This window comes from Enhydra lutris, unplaced genomic scaffold (assembly GCF_002288905.1).
Source record: "Enhydra lutris kenyoni isolate GAN:26980312 unplaced genomic scaffold, ASM228890v2 scaffoldscaffold19, whole genome shotgun sequence".
NCBI lineage: Eukaryota > Metazoa > Chordata > Mammalia > Carnivora > Mustelidae > Enhydra > Enhydra lutris.
Window position 1 is genome coordinate 25379432 of NW_019154103.1, and position 21581 is coordinate 25401012.

At 34.6% G+C, this 21581-nt stretch overlaps 1 protein-coding gene across 1 annotated transcript in view; it reads right to left on the reverse strand.

The window, feature by feature from the left end:
* Positions 1-836: 836 nt before the first annotated feature.
* LOC111148408 (solute carrier organic anion transporter family member 4C1) overlaps positions 837-21581 on the reverse strand; it is a 65242-nt gene continuing 44497 nt past the window's right edge. Inside the window, exons 8-13 of the mRNA XM_022504930.1 lie at positions 21242-21437; positions 15574-15727; positions 11675-11865; positions 10337-10401; positions 8048-8185; positions 837-1273 (exon numbers count right to left, since the gene is read on the reverse strand). Of these exons, the coding sequence (XP_022360638.1) occupies positions 1113-1273; positions 8048-8185; positions 10337-10401; positions 11675-11865; positions 15574-15727; positions 21242-21437 (905 nt within the window). The 3' untranslated portion in view covers positions 837-1112. The remainder of the gene's footprint in view (positions 1274-8047; positions 8186-10336; positions 10402-11674; positions 11866-15573; positions 15728-21241; positions 21438-21581) is intronic.

Consider the following 21581-nt stretch of genomic DNA (forward strand, 5'->3'; position numbering starts at 1 on the left):
TTGATCAGTAAAATTCTTGACCAGGTAGAATTATTTGTTATTGTTCACTGATCTTTTTCCTCTACATTCTGAGTAGAAAAAGTTGGCTTAAATCTGAGCTGAAGATATGGAATGTTATAATGTTATCAGATATGTGAAATAGTTTATCTTTCAAATAAATGGATCAGTTAAAGAGTCAAGCAATCCTAATACATGCCTACTATGAGCAAAGCACTATTTAAGGTGCTATAAATAATATACTAGGTAACAAGTTTTTTAAAATGAGAAAAGTTAAATTACTGAGTTATATAAACACTGATCAACAGTTCATTAAGAAATCTTTTCATATATAATTGGCACTTTTCTTTATTGAATCTGGTACTTTCTCCTGGAGGACATATAACTGAATAATACTGTTTTGGAATCACTAAAGGAAAATGCTAAAAATAGGCAAGATTATCAAATTACTTCCTGGAATTCTTGAGTTAAAGTGACAATATGTATATATAATGCTATTTCTGAACTCACTATATACTGGGACACAAAGACAATCAACCTATATTTTAGTAGTTCAGTAACCTTCTGGGTAAAGGACAGACCAGTGTATAAAACTTAAAAACAAAATAGCTGGTTTCAAATTCCTGAGTTTTCAGTAATAGTTCTTAAAAATCATCACATATATTTGATTAGTTTACATTTTTATACCACAAATTTTCTAAATAAGCCCAAACTCCTGACAATGATAATTAAACAAATTGCAAGAAGAAAAGAAATGTCATTTTGTTTCTAAAATGTAAACTTTTAGTTAATAATTGGCTTTTTTTTTTCTAATTTAGTTTATTAGCTTGTTATTTCACACCTGGACAGTGGGAAGAGTGTGGGTGTGGGTGTGGGTGTGGGTGTGTGTGTGTGTGTATTCTGAGGCATTTGGTGGGCTCTGAAGGCACAGGTCTGTTTCTTACATTAAAACAAAAATAAACAAGTTCATAAATGTACAGAAAACACATTTAATTATAAATACCAACTTTTAAAATGGGATTGTCCATACTGGGTAGATAATGTTGCAATGGCAATGTGCACTCTCACAAATGACGGCCAATTTTCCAGCTGTAAACTGGTCTCCATTTTCTACTTCACCCCTCATGTCCTATATGGCTGAGGTCACATTCTACTGAAACCGTACTCACAACTGGATTCTGATTTTCAAATGATGCGTCTGTGTCTAATGGTGGCGGCTTATACAAGAAGACTGCAAACCCGTTGAAGAAAATGGTGATAATTTTACAAGTAACACCTAAATATAAAACAAAAATTAATCATGCATTTGGGCCTTTAAGTATTAACAAATGAATTGTTTTATTCAGTTTCTCTTTTTTTTTTTTTGGCTTTCTTCGATTCCATTTATAAAGTGAAGACATATTATTTGTCCTTCTCTATCTGACCTACGTCATTTGGCATAATACTATCTAGGTCCATTTATGCTGTCACACAGTAAGATTTCATTCTTTTTATTGCTGGATAATATTCCACTGTATATATAAACCATATTTTCTTTATCCATTCACCTACCAATTGACACTTAGGCTACTTTCATAACTTATTATAAATAATGCTGCAATAAACATAGGGGTACATACATCTTTTTGGATTGCTGTTTTTGTTTTCTTCATATAAATACCCAGAAATACCCAGAGGTAGAATTACTAGATCACATGGTAGTTTTCTTTTTAATTTTTTGAGGAAACTCCATACTGTTTTCCATCGTGGCTGCACCGGTTTGTATTCCGACCAACAGTGCATGAGAGTTCCCTTTTCTCCACATCCTCACCAATACTTGTTACTTCTTCTTTTTGATAATAGCCATTCTGACAGGTGCGAGCTGGTATCTCATTGTGGTTTTGATCTGCATCTCCCTGATGATGGGTGATGGTGAGCATCTTTTCATGTGCCTGTTGGCCAACTGGACGTCTTCTTTGCAGAAATGTCTATGTGATCCTCTGCCTAGCTTTTAATTCAGGCCGTTCGCTTTTGTTGTTGTTGTTGTTGTTGTTACTGAGTTGTATAAGTTCTTTTTATAGTTTGGATATTGACCCCTTATTGGCCATCTCATGTCCATGTATCTTCTTCCGTCCAGTAGTTTGCCTTTTCATTTGTTAATGGTTTCCTTCACTGTACAAAAAGCTTTTCAGTTTGTTGTAGTCCCTTTGTCTATTTTTGCTTTTGTTTCCCTGGCTTGAAGAGATAGATCCAAAAAAATATTATGAAGGCTGCTGTCAAAGAGCTTACTATTTTTTTTCTTCTAGGAATTTTATGGTTTCTGGCCTTGCGTTTAAGTCTTTAATACATTTTGAGTTCATGGCTGTGTATGGTGTAAGAAAGTGGTCCAATTTCATTCTTTTGGATGTAGTCCAGTTTTCCCAGTGTGATTTATTGAAGAGACTGTCTTTTCTCCATTGAATGTTCTTGCCCCCTTAACTGTAGATTAATTGAGCATATAAATGTGGGTTTACTTCTGGGCTCTCTGGTGCAACTGTAAAAGGATTGTCTTAATTTTCCTTTCTCATAGTTTACTGTTAGTACAGAGAAATACAAAAGATTTCTGTATATTAATTTTGTATCCTGAAACTTTTGAATTTGTTTATTAGTTCCAATAGGTTTTTTTGGGGGGGGGGATTCTAATACTATGCAAAATAAAAGTGGTAAGTGAATATCAGTGTCATGTTCCTGATCTTAGAAGAAAAGCTTTTAAATTTTTACTGTTGAATATTATTTAGCTGTGGGTTTGTCATATTTGGCCTTTATTATGTTGAGGTATATTCCCTTTATACCTACTTTGGTTAGCTTTTATCATAAATGGATGTTGAATATTTTTCCTACTTTTGAGACAATCATATATGTTTTTATCCTTCATTTTGGTAAAGTCATGTGTCACGCTGATTTTTTTGTGGGTGTTGAACAAACATTATATCCCTGGAATGAACCTCACTTAGTCAGCTTGTGTGATCCTTTTAATATATTGCTGAATTAAGTTTGATATTTTGTTGAGGACTTTTGCATCTATGTTCATTAGGAATATTGGCTTGTAATTTTCCTTTTTGTAGTGTCTTTGTCTGGTTTTAAATGCTGGGCTCATAAAATGAGTTCCTTCCTCTTCTATTTTTTGGAATAATTTGAGAAGGATAAGTACTAACTCTTAAAATATTTGGTAAAATTTGGGGCGCCTGGGTGGCTCAGTGGGTTAAAGTCTCTGCCTTCGGCTCAAGTCATGATCCCAGGGTCCTGGGATTGAGCCCCGCATCTGGCTCTCTGCTCCACAGGGAGCTGCTTCCTCCTCTCTCTCTCTGCCTACCTGCGATCTCTCTCTGTCAAATAAATAAATAAAATCTCAAAAAAAAAAAATTGGTAAAATTCACCTACAAAGCCATCTGGACCTGGACCCGGACCTTTGAGGGGAGTGGTTTTTTTTGTTTTGTTTAGTTGTATTACTGGTATAATCTCATTACTACCAACTGGTCTATTTTCTATTCAGATTTTCAATTTCTTTAAGATTTAGCGCTTTTTTTTCTATAGCTTTATTATAAAAGTCTTTAAGTCAGGTAGTATAAGTCCTTTCCTGCTCAGTTTTTTTTAATTTTTTTTATAAACATATAATGTATTTTCATCCCCAGGGGTATGGGTCTATGAATTGCCAGGTTTACACACTTCACAGCACTCACCATAGCACACCCCCCACCCAATGTCCATATTTAAGATTCAGTCTTGAAGATTATATGTTTCTAGGAATATACCCATCACTTCTAGATTGTCTAATTTGATGGTATATAATTGTTCATAATATTCTTTTATGATCTTTTGCATTTCTATGTTGTCCATTGCAATTTCTCTTCTATCATTTCTGATCTTATTTTTGGGCTCCCTTTTTTTCTTGATTAGTCTAGTTAAAAGCCTGTTGATTTTGTTGATTTTTTCAAGGAATCAGCTCTCAGTTTCACTGATCATTTCTATTGCTTTTTTAATCTCTATTCCACTTATTTTTGTCTGGATCTTATTACCATCTTCCGTATAAGAACTTTGGGCTTTGTTTTTTTCTTCTTTTTCTAGTTCCCTTAAATATAAAGTTAGATTGTTTGAGATTTTTATTGTTTCTTAAGGTAGACCTGTATCTGTATAACTATGAATTTCCCTTTTACAACTGTTTTTTGCAGCATTCAAAAAATTTTGGAACATTGTGTTTCCACTTTTATTTATCTCATGGTATTTTTAAAATTTCTCTTTTGGGTTTCTTCTTTGATCACTGGTTGTTCAGTAGGATGTTTTTACATCTTCATATATTTTTGAATTTTCCACTCTTCTTCTTATAACTGATTTCTAGTTTCATATTTTTTGTCAGAAAAGATCCTTGATTTAATTTCAATCTTCTAAAACTTATTAAGACTTGTTTTGTGACCTTGCATGTGATCTATTCTGGAGAATGCCCCATGTGCACTTGAATGTGTATTGTGCTGTTTTGGGAGGGAATCTTCTTTATATATCTATTAGGTCCATCTAATCTATTTAATGTCATAGTTACCTTATTGATTTTCTATCTGAATCATCTATCCATTGATCTAAGCGAGGTATTAAAGTTCCCCACGAATATTGTATTACTGTTTATTTCTCCCTTTACTATTAATATTTGCTTTATAAATTTAGGTGCTATGTTTGGTTTACAAATGCTGTTGTGTTGATTCCTTTATTGTTATGGAATGCCCTTTTCTGTCTTTCATTACAGTCTTTGTTTTAAAGTTTATTTTGTCTGAGATAACTATCACTATTTCAACTTTCTTTCCATTTTCATATAATGTCTATTTCTATCCCTTCATTTTCAGTCTGTGAGCATCTTTAGACTGTAAGTGACCTCGTACAGGTAGCAGATGTAAGGGTCTTATTTTTTATCCAGACCTTTTGATCATATACCTTTTGATTATAGAATTTAATTCATTTACATTTACAGAAATTATTGATAGGTATGTACTTCTTACCATTTTGTTAACTGTTTTCTGGCTGTTTTTGTAATTCCTCTCTGATCCTTTTTTATTCTCTTTCTCTCTACTCCTGTGGTTTATTTTCTTTAGTGTTCTGTTTAGATTCCTTTTTCTTTTCCTTTCTGTATTTACCATAATTTTTTAATGTGTGTGATTACTGTGAAGTTCACATATAACATGTATATAACAGTCTCTCTTAAGTTGATGTTAACTTAATTTTGAACGCATTTCAAAACTTGATACTTTTATTCACACCCTCTATGTTTTAGATTTTTGATGATACATTTCATAACTTTCTTATATTCCCCTAATTATTGTATTTTCAATTACAATTTTGTCTTTAACCCTTAACACTTGCTTTTTAAGAGGCTTATCTACTACCTTTATTATTTATTTACCTTTACTGCTGAGATTTTTGTTTTCATGTTGTATTAATTAGTGCCTTTCTTTTTTAGCTTAGAGAAGTCCCTTTAGCCTTTCTCGTAAGCCCAGTTTAGTGGAGATGAGCTTCCTTAGATTTTGCTTACTTCGAAAACTCTTCATCTTTCCTTCAACTCTGAATGATAACTTTGTTGGGAAAAGTATTCTTGGTCGGCAGTTTTTTCCTTTCAGTGTTTTGAATATTATTCCACAACTTTCTGGTCTGTGTAATTTCTGCTGAAAAATCTGCTAATAGCCTTATTTGGTTTCCCTTATATATAATTTTTTTTCTCTTGCTGCTTTTAAGATTCTCTATTTGTCTTTATCTTTATCATTTTAATGATAATTGGTTTTGGTGTATTTATTTTCAGGTTCATTTTATTTGGAACTCTCTGGGATTTCTGGACCTGCATGTCTGTTTCCTTCTCTAGATTAGGGAAGTTTTTAGCCATTATTTCTTCAACTGATTTTTCTAGCCCTTTTCTCCCTCTTCTCCTTCTGAGGCTCTTAGAATTCAAATGTTATTCCACTCGATGCTCTCCCAGAGGTCCCTCAAAGTATCTTGTCTTTTAATTCTATTTTCATTTTGCTGCTTGAGTGTTTTCCATTGCTGTCTTCAGCTTTTGCTGCTTCATGCCTCGAATTCATGCATTCTGCTGTTGAACCCCCTATTTTTTAGTGCAGTTATAACTTAGCTTTGGTACTTTCTTATATTTCCTACCTTTTTGTTGAAGCTCTTGCTGTGTTCACCCATTTTTTCGCCCACAACTGGTGAGCAACTTTACAACCATTGCCTTGAACTCTTTATCAGGTAGACGGCTTCTCTCCATTTTCTTAAGGTCTTTTTTCTGCGATTTACTATGGTTTTTGGTTTAGAATCTTTCTTCTCATTTTGCCTGTCTCTCTGTGTTTATCTCTATTCAGTAGGTATAAAGGTTACCTCTTTCAGTCTTGAGGTAGTGGGCTTGTGTAAGAGTGTTTCATGTGGCCCCAAAACACAGTCTTCTCTGGCTACAGACCCAAAACCTCTATGGACATCCCTCATGGGGGCTGCATGTCTTCACTGTCTATAAGAGGGACACACCTGCTGTGTGAGATAGATAAGGCTCGAGGTACCCAGCCAGCCCAGATTTAGGTTGGTGGGCTGAGTGCGTAAGGCAGGGGTTGGGATGTTCACCTGATTCAGGTGCGGCTTGTCTGCTACATTGGGAGGGTGGATCTCAGGGAACCTGCCCTCCTGTCTGCATCTTGGCTGCTGAATGGGAAGGATGGGGCTCAGAAAGCTTGCCTATCCTAGTTGGGGTCAGATCTCCGCACAGGGTAAGTGGGGTGCAGAGTACTTGTCCAGCCTGGTTACAGTGCAAGGTGGACAGAGCATGCCCTTTGGTGCTAGCAGGCTAGAGAAAGAGCATGGAAAATGGCACTCACTGATTCTGTCACCAGCAAGTTAGGATGAGAGTACAAAAATGGTGCCCACCAGAGCTTGTGTTTCTGGATAAAGTCCCTGCAGGTTCCTACCTCTCCAGAAGCCATTTTAAACTTACAAAGTGGGTCTTCTGTGCTTATATTCCGGGTGCTCTTCATTCTGTTGCTTTTGTGCTGGATCTCAGGACACGTGGGTTTGCACACAAGCCCTATAAGAGTGGGATCTCCGTTCCCTACAGTTCCGTGTTTCTCTTGGTCTTAATCCCTATTGGTTTTCAAAACCAGATGCTTAGAGATCTTGTCTTCCCAGTGCCAGTCCTCTGGGTCAGCATGCCTGTTCTGGGACTCAATCCCTTCACTCGTTAAGGATGTGCTCTTCATTTTTGGGATCTCTCTCAATTGTGGAATTAACATGTCTGGGGTAAGGCATGTCTCTGCCTTTCCTACCTTACTCAATGTGTCTCTTTTGTCCTTTGTTATGTGGTGCTGTGTCCAGTGCTAAGATCCTTTTCTTTAGAAATTATTCTATACGTAGCTATAAATTTATTGTATCCATGGGAGGAGAGGAGTTCAGGGTCCTCCTGTGACCAACTTGAAACCTCTAACTCTATTTTTAATTTAAATATATAATTTTTAGGTTGATTTTAAATTTTTAAATATTAACTCCTACAAAACAGGTACACTGGTCTACTTTCTCAGTCTTCATTGTCATATATTGCTTAACCAAGACTATCCAAGGTAGACTACCAAAAGCAAAAAGGGTTAAACATCACAGCTAACCTTTTAAACTATAAAAACATTTCTTACAACATGCTTTAGAGCCAAAGTATATTTCCTTACCTCAGTTCTAAGTGCTTTCCAAAGCCCAGGTACCTAGATAACAATCATTCCAGAGAGTTTCTCAGAATTGTCTTTTAGCTTTTTGTTAGATGTTCAAAAAATTTTTTGAAAGAAGTTGTTTAAAAGAAGTGTATGTGATTTTATAAAAGCTAAAATGTTATTCTCTTCAATTTTAGACTGAGTCTTACAACTCATTAAAGCCTTTCATAACTTGCTAAGATAACTGATGTCTGCTTCAGAATTTCAGGGTAGCTCAACAGCATGGACTGAGCATTACAAAACTTAAATAAGTAACAATAAGACCTTTTTCTCTTGACATCATCAATTTAATCTAAAGTTATCAAGAAATTATCACTTACTTATGGCTACTAGCATATGGGCCATCTTGATGTTATTATAAATCCAGCAAGCTCCTCTAGCTCCACATTCATTAATATCCCACAGAATACATGTGCTGTCAATTGTGAAACCAAATATAATTGGTCCAGGTATTGTGCCTAGAAGAATTTTATGTGAAATATACAATCAGTCTCTGATTAATAGGTAATTAATTAATATTAGTTAATTAATTAATATTACAGTCTCTAATTAATAGGTTTTTATTATAAATGGTTATAAATATATTTTATATAAACAACAATACAAACTAATCTGCCCATATACAAATCAATCAGGTCATGTACAAGTAAAAGGGATGGAAAGAAATACAGATAAAACATTCTGAAATAATTATATAATTATTATATACTTCCAATCAATTCAGAAAGTAATTATTTACATTAAAAAAATCTGGTATTTATTGGGTTAACACTTAGCTAGATATTTTAATCCACAGCCTTCCTAATTTAATGAATGTGCCTCTGAAATTAGTTATTCTACTTCTTTTTAAGATTTACTTATTTATTTTAGAGAAATTGAGAGGGTGAGCACAGGGAAGCAGAGAGGAGGAGAAACTTTAGCGGACTCCTGGCTGTGCTCAGAGCCCGACACAGGGCTTGATCTCATGATGCTGAAATTATGACCCGAGCCAAAATCAAGAGTCAGATGCTTAGGGGCGCCTGGGTGGCTCAGTGGGTTAAAGCCTCTGCCTTTGGCTCAGGTCATGATCTCAGGGTCCTGGGATCAAGGCCCCGCATTGGGCTCTCTGCTCCACAGGGAGCCTGCTTCCTCCTCTCTCTATCTGCCTCTCTGCCTACTCCTGATCTCTGTCTCTCAAATAAATAAATAAAATCTTTAAAAAAAAAAAAAAAAGAGTCAGATGCTTAACCAACTGCACTACCCAGGGACCCTAGCTATTCTACTTTTTAAAAATCAAAATTATTTGTACGTGTTATGTGCATGTGTATGTGCGTGCAGGACAGTGCAACTGTGTATGTGTACACACACACACACACACACATCAACATGCCTGGGAATACTATCTCAAACACACCCCCTCCCTTGCATGAAGTCATGAGGTACTAAATTTTCATATATTTAAGGAGTTTCCAACTGATACAAAATCAAATACATTTCTCAGACAAAGATTTCAGCTACATCCACCTTGTTCTTTCATGACCTGCAACATGGCAGAGTCAAAGGAGCACTGGACTGAGAGTAAGGATACCATTCTTCTAGTCTCATTTTCACCACAAATCGTATAATTATGGACAAATTCTTAAATGTCTCAGAGCCTTAATTTATTCATCTGAAAAGGGGAAAGTTGGTCTATGTGATCTCTATTGTCCCTGCTTTAGTTTTTGTTTTTATAAATGATCTCAGTATTATGTGTATAATATTGTGGGTATAATCATATACACATATAATTATATGTATAACACAATATTTCTGTCCTTCTACATCTTGCTACATATTCTTTCTACAATACTTTCCATAAAATCTTCCAACAATTCTCAATTACCCACAATACTATGTCATACTTTCATTTAAGTGTTTTAACTCATTATTTTTCATTGTTGATGCAACATAATTATTTCCCAAATGGAAATAAATGCTGGGAGAAAAGGAACTACCAGAGTTATAAGTATGATTTCATCATAATTTATGTTGGTAATAGGCTTTACATGGATAGAAAAAAAATTTATGTATTTTACTATACTCTATTAAACATACGTTCATGATCCTATGCTGTATTTTAAATAAATAAGACATACTCCTGAAAGTTATATTTGGGTTTTTTGCGTGTGTTTTTTTAAAGATTTTATTTATTTATTTGACACAGAGAGAGAGATCTCAAGTAGGTAGAGAGGCAGGTAGAGAGAGAGGGGGAAGCAGGCTTCCCATTAGCAGAGAACCCAATGTGGGGCTCAATCCCAGGAACTCTGAGATCACGACCTGAGCCGAAGGCAGAGCTTAAGCCACTGAGCCACCCAGGCACCCTAAAGTTATATTTGTAGTAGAATATAGAATAGAATTGGAAACAACCGTTAACCAATCAGGTAAGTGAAAAGAAAGCCATTATTTTCTTACGTGATATAAAAACAATACAACATATTAAATATTAGAAAACAGCTTTTTTCAATGACAATTATAAAGTTTTCCATGACATTTAAATTACTTATTTTCTACGTACATACTGTGAGGACACCAATAGCACTAATGAACAAAAATAACCAACAGTCACCAATGAATTAAGAAAAACGGCATACCTAATAATCGAAGCAGCATAAACTGTATTCCCAATGCTAGGGACCGCTGCCTGTGATGAACACACCTGGAGATATCAAATACATGTTAAACCAAAAGTGGCTGCATAGTATATTTACTCTTTGAGCAAATTTATTTTTATACTAGCTTAGCATTTCTAGATTAAAGTAAATGTTATATGCATGAAATAAACTATTTGTAACAGCTCATATACAGTTCAAACTTTTGGAACTATAAAAGAAGAAAAATGACATGTGAACTAAAATACTACAAATACAAGTAACACCAAAAGGGTCAAATAAAGTTTAACAAATATATTGAATATGTATGAATTGTAACAAATGTAAAAAAGAAAGGATATTTATTAGTAAGACTTATTTTTAACTATCCCCTTAAGTCACAAGCAAATAATTCCTACTCTAACTTACTAACTTTGAGATAGAAGTCATACCTACAGGATAAGGTACAAATGTGGGTCAATGTAAAACAGTTGCTGAGGCTCAATCTTATTTTAAGTAAGATTATCAAAGATGAATGAAATGTGATGCTGGCACATAAGAGTTAGATAGGAGAAAAGAGATCAACATGCAGTTGAAAGGTAATGCAGATAATTTTTAAAAGTGAAGTTTTAAAAAAACATTTTCTCAATTCTCTAAATAACTCCAAAGTCCACATAAGATAATCTTAACAGACAACTTAATAGTTTTAGACTGAATCTCTAAAATTTCCAATTGACAAAAAATTTTGTGAAAAGGTAGTATCGGGGAACAAAAACTGAAGAGTAAAAAAGCTAGAGTTTGTTAGGAAAGACATAGAAAGGCTGATGAACTTAAGAAAGGGCAGACAGAAAATATTTTTATCAAGTGATGTAGAAGGAGAAAGAGCAACTTGAATGAAGCTCAGAAACTACTAAGAGCCGGGGGGCGGTTAGCTTCTCATCCAGCAGAGCACTGTTGACAGGATGGCTGAATATCACGACACCTACTACGTAAGGTAGGATTCTGTCATTCTGATTCTGACATAGGTGTAATGCACTGTATTTCCATCACACTCAAACACAGTCCAACAGCTTCAACTGAAGCCTCACGAAAGAAGCAGAGAAACAAAAGTATATTCCAGCTAGGTAAGATTAAGACATTTTCACATACATGATCATATTTAAACCTCATTCCTCTGGGGTTTGATGAAGTAGCTTTTCCAGGCCATGGAACTAACAATTTTACGCGAACCAAATTAATATTGGAACCAATGGTCAAGAGACGCCCAATTGAACACTTGAGTCCATATTCTTTTCAACGACCACGTCTTAGGGATGGCAAATTTCACAACATAATACATACCTTAGGATGGACACAGTTATAGGAGTACCAGCCAAAAATGTAAAGATAATTGTAGCAAAGAAAATGCCAAGGAAAATGGGCAACTTTGCACATCGGTTTTCACATTTTCCAGCTTTAGCTTCTAAATCAATATTTGCCAGAGTAGGTGTCATTTCTGTATTCTTTGCAATACAGGAACAGTTGTAATATACCTAGAAACATTAGACAAGAAAATATTGAAAGTACTTATCTTGAAAACATATTTTTAAAGATCTATTTATTTGAGAGAGAGAGAGAGAGAGAGAGAGAGTACAACGGGGGAAGGGACAAAAGAAGAGGGAGAGAGAGAAAATCCTCAAACAGTCTCCGACTGACCACAGATCCCAACATAGGGCTCCATCCTAGAACCCTGGAATCACGACCTGGGCCCAAATCCAGAGTCAGCCACTTAATCGACTAGGCCATCCAGGTGCCCCTCTCAAAAACATATTTTATAATTTTTAAGTTGGGTGCTCTCTAGAGATGGCAAACATTTTACATAGTCTTAACCTGTACACAACAAATAATGCTGAGAAAGAGTAATTAACTCTTGGTCATATTTATGGTCTGTATTTGAGTTTTGTGTTCATTGATTCAAATCATAACCTACTATTGACTATGACTTATAAAATAAATTGACAAGAATATAACAATTACCAGATCTCATATTCTAGACTACTTTTAATGGATCGTAATTGTTCAAATAGTTTTCTAATATAGAAGGCAAAGAAGCATGTAGGGTGACAATCTCACTCTCTGCATTAGTTGGAAAGGACAAACACTGTAATTTCAACAAGCCCCACAGTAAAATCAAGTAATATATTACAAGTCTCTAGGCGGAAAAAAATGCTACTTTCAACTAAACTACTACAACTTTTCTAAACTTTTTGTAATTGCTTTACTGAAAGGAAACTATATGCCTTCTAAGATTACATAAGTATGACAATAAAAAACTAGAAGTTATTACTTCATTATCCTGAAGCCTATTTTATATGTAAATATAAAATATTAACTGTTTAATATAAATATACATATAAATTAATAATATAAAGTATTAAAAGGTAACATGTTAAAAGATCACAAGTATCACTTTTATAGGAAGAGAACTGAGAGTTTAAAAAGTTTGTAAGGCATAATTATTTTTTAAAGGTTTTTTACACCTCAATTCTTATCCTTACTATAAATCTTTTTACAAGTTTAGAGCCCCAATAAAGTCAGAGTAAAGCCAAAGAAATCAAAGGGAAATGGTTCCTTTACTATTCTGAAGGCCAGAGAAACCTTTTCTCAGTGCTAAAGGCAATCTAAAGCCACTGGCACTGATTCAGGATGTCCAAATATGCAAATGACACTCCCAAAATGGAATTTTACATATTCAGCAACTGGATATATAAAATAATAAAGAAATACAGCCTTTTAAAATTTTAAGAGAAAAGTATTTTCTATCTCAAAGTAAATTTACACCTCTCTTACATAAAAATATATACAATTTTGTTTGCACTATAACTATACCTAGCTGTCAGTCAATATCTGTTTTGGTGTTTGGGTCACTAGTTTAAAATATAAGACTAATATTTTTGTGAACAAATGTACATAGGTATTTACTGTATTATTAACAATGTATTTTGCCTATTTGAAACATGACATTAAGAAAAAAAAAATCCTGTGAAAAAATGAGTTGTTACATGGACTAAATGGACATGAGAAAGCCAGAATGAATAGAAAATATGGAAGTCAAAATAATCTGTTTTTCCTAAATAATCCCTAGAAGATTAATTTGCTAGTTAAGATGGTAATTACAGTATTTGGAGAAAAATATAAATATCAAATTAATCATATCAAAATAACCCATTCCAATTAAAATGTGCTCTGGCTATTAGATTTTTTTTCTTTTTTGTGGGGGGTGGTTTCTGTATGCAGGGTAGTATTTGTGTCTAACATTTTTAGTTATGTGAGTAAAACCCTACAAATATCTCCTTGTTGTAATCTTTTTCTAAGTAGAGTTAGTCAATAACACTTCTTAATCATATTTTAGATACAAGAAAACAATACCTATATATCTGCCTCTGAAAGAACATTTAGCTACCTTACACTTATTTCTGACTCTGTAATATGCATCATGCTCACTGGTGGAATTCAATTCCTTGTAACTGACACAAACACGTAATTTTCTCAATCTGTTTTGAAACTAAAGCAATCCCAGAGGTCTACTGGTTTGAAGATGTCTACTGTTGAAGTCAACAGACTTGAGACCTCAAAAATCTTCCTAATCCCTTTTATTTTTCAGAGACACCTAATAGTAATGATCTAATTAGTTTAACCCAAGGATTAAAACTGCACATATGGCATCCACGTCTATTAGGTCTACCATGAGTCACCACAGACGTTTCTTCCACCATATTTTTCAATGTTCTTAGATGATCATTTAAAAAATCTATAAGCTAGGTAATATGAAAAAAATGTACCTTGTTTCTCATACTCTTAAGTTCCTTCAGGAAGATCAAATCCTAGTATGTTCAGACAAACTTCTACTGTATTTATTACACATAAGACCATTAAAGCTATGTATGTATATGTACATGAACATACATAGATTTGTGTATGTATTTATGAACATAAAAATGTGTTCAAACACACACACACACACACATCCATGTTGGTCTTAGAAGAAATCTAAAGTAATTTTATGGGTCATTTCAATTATCTATTTCTACTTATTTATATAGAAATCTTTTTTTGCAATCTTAAACTTCTCTTTATATGGAAAAACGAATGCCATTTCATTACTCTCCATTTCAAATATTCAAGACTGTGCTGTTTTATCATATAATTCTTACATATCTTATTCATTGTGATGTCTTATATAATAGTATATATTTCCCTTAGGTCTTCTTAAAGTTATCACATTATCTATTAATGCATAACTTATGTACTATAAATAATCTGAATGTTATTTTTGCCCCCAACGCTTAAATTTAGCTAAGATGAAATCCAATAAAATTGGGGAAATTGGAGGGGGAGATGAACCATGAAAGACTGTGGACTCTGAGAAAAAAAACTGAGAGTTTTATAGGGGAGGAGGATGGGGGGTTGGGTGAGCCTGGTGGTGGGTATTAAGGAGGACACTATTGCATGGAGCACTGGGTGTGATGCATAAACAATGAATCTTGGAACACTGAAAAAAAATAAAATAAAATTACAAAAAAATATAAATAAATAAAACAGCTCACCAACCATAAAAAAAAATTCTATTGGATTCTCTTAAACCATTTAACTGTTAAAAAAGTCCTATCTAGGTAAACTAATATGAATTTTAATCTAGAATTAAAAATAAATTTGTATTTGAGAATTAATGATATGAGTATTTTAAAATGAATCCATGGTACGTCAAATAAAAGCCACAAATATTTATTATGCTTCTATTATTATATACATGGTATTTAGTAAGAATTGACATTCTCTAACTTCTAGGAGCATAAAGTATGGCTGAGAAAAAAAAAAACTATAAAAATGTAAATATTTCACTATTATCAGAAATAATGTTACAAAGATGAATGTGAATAACTGAAAAATTGATTTTTTTCACATTTAGTGTGTCTGAGATATAAAGGAAGAAGAGTCTTTTTCAGCTGGTGTGCTCAGGGACTTAAAATAATAAATTTAAAGCGTACATTATTATTGATAATAGGTGCAATGTTGTACAGCAGATCTCTAGAGTTATTCATCTATCTAGACTGAAACTTTATGTCTGTCTTCTGAATGAAGGAGTAGCGCGAGCAAGGGAAGATCAAGCCCTACATAATTCCACTAGAGGGAGAAAGATGGCTATCCCTACATATACAAACACACAGCCTCATTAAAGCAAAGTAGAAGACACAAGTTACCTTTAGATGTCTTTTTGAAATATAATTTTTACAACCTGCAAAGCAGGGAGAAAAATACTGGATTCCATCTCCTCCACAGATGGGATAATAATACGATCGCAGGCAGTTACAATTGCTATTACAAGGAGCAGTCAAGTTTCCCAGCTTTCCTGTCCTGCCGACAAGAAATGAAATAAGGGCAAATTACCTATGTTATAACTTAATGAACAGTTCAGAAGCATTGCTATATCTTGCCATTCCACCAATTATTTACTTGCTCAACACATATTTAATTACTTAATAAATAAAACAAACAAAATATCTGCCTTTTCACATAGAATTTAATTTCTTATGGGAGAGAGAGAGGCAGTATAAACAATACTTATATAATGTATGTCCGTGATAAGAAAAATAGGCAGGGTAAGCAAATAAAACAAAGTTTCTCCTTTGGCACAAGATTATTTTTTCAAGAAGTGGCAGGGAAGGGAGGGATGATTTTGTGGATTGTAAGATGTTTAGCAGCATCTCTGGTCCCTACAGACTAGATGCCAGTAGCACCCCTCAGTTACGACAACCAAAAGGTCTACAGACACTACCAAATTCCTCTGGGGTGCTGGCAAAATTTTAAAACTAGAAGGATGAATAAAATAATGGCATTCAACATAGTCATTTTATCAGTGGGAAAACTAGGTCCCCAAGAGATTATGTTACTTTTCTGTCTTTGCCAAAATCCTGGTTCCCAGGCTCAGTTGTGCTCCATGCTGCTTCTTAATAGGATGCAATATCTTTGGTAAGGTAAAGGGTTACTTTAAGCAAAGACATTTCTCCAGTTCTTACTTATTCATTCACTCAACCAATAAACACTGAGCAAATGCTGGGCCCTATGTTAGGTATCAGGAATACAAAGCTGAGTAAGGTCCTCAAAGATCTCACAGTCTAGGAGCAGAGATGGACACAGATAATTAGACACTAACATGGTTGAGTAGTTACAGGTATTTACAAAGCGTACTTTAGAAGCACTGAAGAAGGTCAAGGCAAAGTCTGGGTGAGTGTCTTTAGGAGCTTCTCTCTGACCGAGTCTTAAATGATGAGTAACAGTTGGATAAGTGGGGAATGTGTAGGGTACTTCAGAGAAGCTGGTACAAAGGCGTAAAGGGGAGAAATAGCATCCTCTACGGACAAATATGAATGATGCCTGAGGCAGTGAATGATCGGAAATGTAGCTGGAGGGGTCAGAGACCAGATTATTGGGGGCTTTAACCTATTTCTGAAAAGTAATCAAAGTAGTTTTACACTGGGAAGTGAGACCGTCAAAAGCACATGTTAAAGAAAGAACGCCAGTAGTGATACGGGGTAATGAATTTAAAGGAAGGAGACAAATTACAATATCCCAGGCAGTAAGTTATGACAATAGACATTGTCTATATGTAGGAGAACCAAAATAGAACATTTGATTAAAGGAGACAGATTTGAAAAACATCCTGGATGTAGAATCATCCAAAAGATGGGATGCGCAATTTGGTATTTTAAGATGGGAACAGGATAAACAGTTGAGAGTGACTTCTACGGTCTAACTTGGTGTTTTGCAGTTTTATATACATTGACGTTAAGAGTCTTAAAATTTGGTGAAGAAATCTGGCCTGCAGCTGGATATTTTAATATCGTTTGCATAGAGATGTGGCTGATGCCGTGATAATGATAAGATCAGCCATATGAGGAGCATAGAGTGAGAGGAGTACAGAGGTCTCAGGAGTCCGCTTATTTCATGAATACATAGTGAGCTCCAAGTATGTGCTAGACTCTACTTTAAGTGATGGAAACAAACCTAAAAGAAATAAAGAGAGACAAAGAGAGAGATAGAGAAAGGGAGGGAGGAAGAAAGGGAAAAGGCAGGCGGGGGTGGACAGAAGGAAAGGGATAATAAAACCCCTCTTCATAGACACCGTGAAGCTAACTTCCTTGCACTGGAGGTCAGAATCGGTAAATGAGGGCTTCATCTAAAGATCAGAAGGTTAAAAACTGCTCTATTAGAAAGCTAGGGTATGTAAGGGGTAGGTGGAGAATAAGGAGCTCATGAAAGAAAGAGACTGAAGGACACAAAACACATTGGAAGCAAATCAGGGGAAGTTTGAAGGAAAGGTGATCAAACAGTAAACTCTAAATAATTTGTCACTCTGCCTGGAGTCTCTTCTCCTAATTGATTTCACAGGCTGCTGCTAAATTTCTTTATCAAGCACTCTTTTACTCACAAGAAAAAGCATTCTGGTATTCCTACAACTAGCTTACCGTATAGGCACACAAGTACAGCGACGAGAAAAATACTATCCCTTCAATCCTAGAAACAGCCTCTATACATTTTTTTTTTAAATTTTTTAAATTTATTTATTTATTTATTTGTCAGAGAGAGAGAGAGAGAGAGAAAGAGCGAGCGCACAAGCAGGCAGAGTGGCAGGCAGAGGCGGAGAGAGAAGCAGGCTGCCCGCCGAGCAAGGAGCCCGATGTGGGGCTCGAGCCCAGCACCCTGGGATCATGACCTGAGCCAAAGGCAGAGGCTTAACCGACGGAGCCATCCAGGTGTCCCGAGCTGCTATACATTTTTAAATTTAAATTTTCCAATATATAATTCTCACACTACCAATAACTACTGAGAACATGAAAATATAAAACTGTATGATGAGAACTTCAGTAGAAACAGAGAAATGCAGCATATATTCCTTACTTTCAAGGTTATATAAGCCACTGAAGTCTACATATTTTATAAAGATGTACTGCCCGAGATAAAGGGGAAACTATTATTAGGAAAATAACCAATGCTTGCAAAGTTTATTAAAGGGTCTTAATATTACACATAGTATTTTTTTAAAATATAAAATATTTTAAATTATATTTTTGAGTATTTAAATCATATATGCATGTGTATAAATGCACACATCCATATATATGAGTAACACGTTTGTCACAAATAGAATTTAAATGTTAATTTCTTATTCAAATCCAAACTATTCTATAATTAGGCCTCTCCCATAAGCAAAGATTTCCCTAAACCTATTACAACATCCTAATAGGTATGCTTCTTTAAGGTGCTGTTTCATATAAGCAAAGAAATTCTAGCTAGAGACCAGATATATAAAAAATACTATGTGTACTTACTACAGTATTTCATATTTTATGAGGTTCTAAGTATAAAGTAAAACAAAAATCACCACCACCAACACTTATTGCCAAAACAGACCCAAACTGCCTGTAGATTGTCAAGGCAGTAAGAGAATTATGGGAAGTTTTAATAATTAACAGATTCTAGAAATGACAGTCTCCTTCAATTGCTGTGCCCATATTAAACATTTAAAAATGAATTTATGTAGAATATTATAAATACTAATAATATCCCCTGAAATAATCAGTATTGTTGATTTTAAGTTATATATATATATATATTTATCTGTTTGACGGGGTTTTAAATGAACTTACCGATAAGCCTAACTCATTAATTCAGTCAAAAAAGCAGTTTTTAACCAGCTGTGATTACAAGGCAAGGGCAAAAACTCGCATTGCCTCACTCTACTAGAAACTCTACATTTTCATTACTTCTTTCTTCCACTAAGCTTCTTAGTCTATTCTTCTTTCCAAATATACTTTTTCATATACATGTGTTTCTTGGATGAGACTATACTGACTAGCTGCCTATGCCATGTACATTTTAATACGCAGCACACAGAGCTAAAACTGAGAATTTGGGACCACAGAGACAAAACAATCTGACAATGTCTCACCTCTTTTGTGACATTAAACTCTGTCTCTATCTATATTTATATCTAAACACACACACACCCCTCCAAGCTGACACCTTCTCACTTGTCTTCCTTCCTGTCCATAGGCTAAGGACAACTTGACTGGTAGTAACTCATGCTTAAGGTTGAAAAATATCAAATAGATTCACATCTACGTCATTTATTTTTCAAGGTGATTAACTACTGTTAAACTTTCTAGAACTTTCTGTTCTTCTAAAAGGAACATACAAAAAAACAAGTGGTTTCTCAGGATATGCTTGGGCAAAGTTTGTAGGTGTGAAAGGTCTGCAGAGCTCACCTCTATCCACCTTTTGACATTTCCAGGTACTTTTTTATTTATAGGTACATGACTTAAGTCCCATTCAAACTGGTAACTGAACCTAGCCTTTACTTTCTAGCATTCATCGCTAACATATTTCCTTTGCCTCTCTCTCTTCTCAAAGCTCTTTTTATCCTTAAAGAATATTTAAGTCCATACCCTTCCTGAATCTTATTAAATGAAACTGAAAAGCTCTCTTTCTTTTGAATTTCATAGCCCTTTCTATGTCTCCCATTACCTAATACATTGTTCATTTACCATTTTGTTTCCCAATCTCTCCGGCTACATTGTAAACTCCTTTAGAATACAGATTCTGTCATAAAGGTCAGCTAGAGGATGTAGTCAACAAATGTTGAATAAATGTAGTGGAACTGAACTTAACATTCATTGCTCAGCAATGAACAGCAGCTACAAATCTTAATCGCTACTGGCAAACTCATCCAAACAAACTACATTCTGTTTAGGTTATCGGAATGCCATATTCTACAAAACTGTGGAGTCCTTGACCTGGATGGAGTAACAGTTCCTTCATCAGCCTCAAACACATGCAATGAAACAAAGCACCAGGGTTTAAATGCACCACTTGCAATGCCCTCCTGCCTGATCCCCTAACTCACGGTTTAGGATTTCAAAATCAAACAAACAAGGCAAAGAAAGATAAAATGATCACACCACTTATAAGTAAAAACATATTTACAGGTAAGAACAATAAGAAGTCATTTATTTCTCTATGATAAACATGAACTCCTATAGGAGAAACATACATACATACGTAAGAAACAGTAATCATTACTATAACCTCGGACTACCTCCTTTTTAATTTCTCTCCTAGACTATCTTCAACCTACCTAATACATGAATTTCATCATAGGGAGTCACCTCTATTTTTAAAGACTTAAATCAATAGCAACATAAAATGTGAAATTCTCCCTAGGATGTGAATCCCTTCAGGAGACTCAAGATTCTGTTATATTCATCTCTGTATCCTTGAACATAGTACCCAGGATAGAATAGATGCTCCTTAAAATTGCTCTCCAAATAAATACCCAAAGTTTAGTAAGATGTCAATTATCTAAATGAAACAAAACAAACCTACATTTTTTTTTATAGGAGAAAGTCTTCCAATTTAAAAAAAACACAATCTTTCATTATTTGATTCAAGAAAGCATAAACTTAGAAATATGCACATTGTGTAGGTAGGAGTGATTCCATCATAGTAAATGAGAAGAGGAAGTAAAAAGGACATGCTGATGAAAGAATTGGGCAAGAGTGCCAGGGTGACTCAGTTGGTTGGGCGACTGCCCTTGGCTCAGGTCATGATCCCAGAGTCCCAGGATCGAGTCTTGCGCGGGGCTCCCAGCTCCATGGGGAGTCTGTTTTTTCCTCTGACCTTCTCTCCTCATGCTCTCTCTCACTCTCTCTCTCTCAAATAAATAAATAAAATCTTAAAAAAAAAAAAAGAACTGGACTAGCTCCAGTTATATTTCAATAAAGAACAGATGTAATTATTATTTAAAAAAAAGAAACACGCACACTTTTTATTACCCTGATATTAATACCAAAAACACTGAAATATATTTACCCATTATATAATTCAGACACACCAGCAAATGGCTCATTTTCACAGTTGGCATAAACAAATACAAAACTCAGTGCAAATGCAACTAAAGATGTGAGCAAAGCAAACTTCATTGAGTTTTTACATGTCATTTTGAGCTTTGAAACAAGGATACCACCTAAAATCTGACCAAGAGCAGCTCCAGGAATTACAACAGCCCCTGATGAGAAAAAAAACAAAACACAGAAAGTAAGAACACATACAAGAGTACTCAGTTACTCAGATGACAACTAGAAAACAAGCAAACATCAAAAACAAATAGTTTTAACATATGACTTACTATCACGTGATTTAGAAACCTATG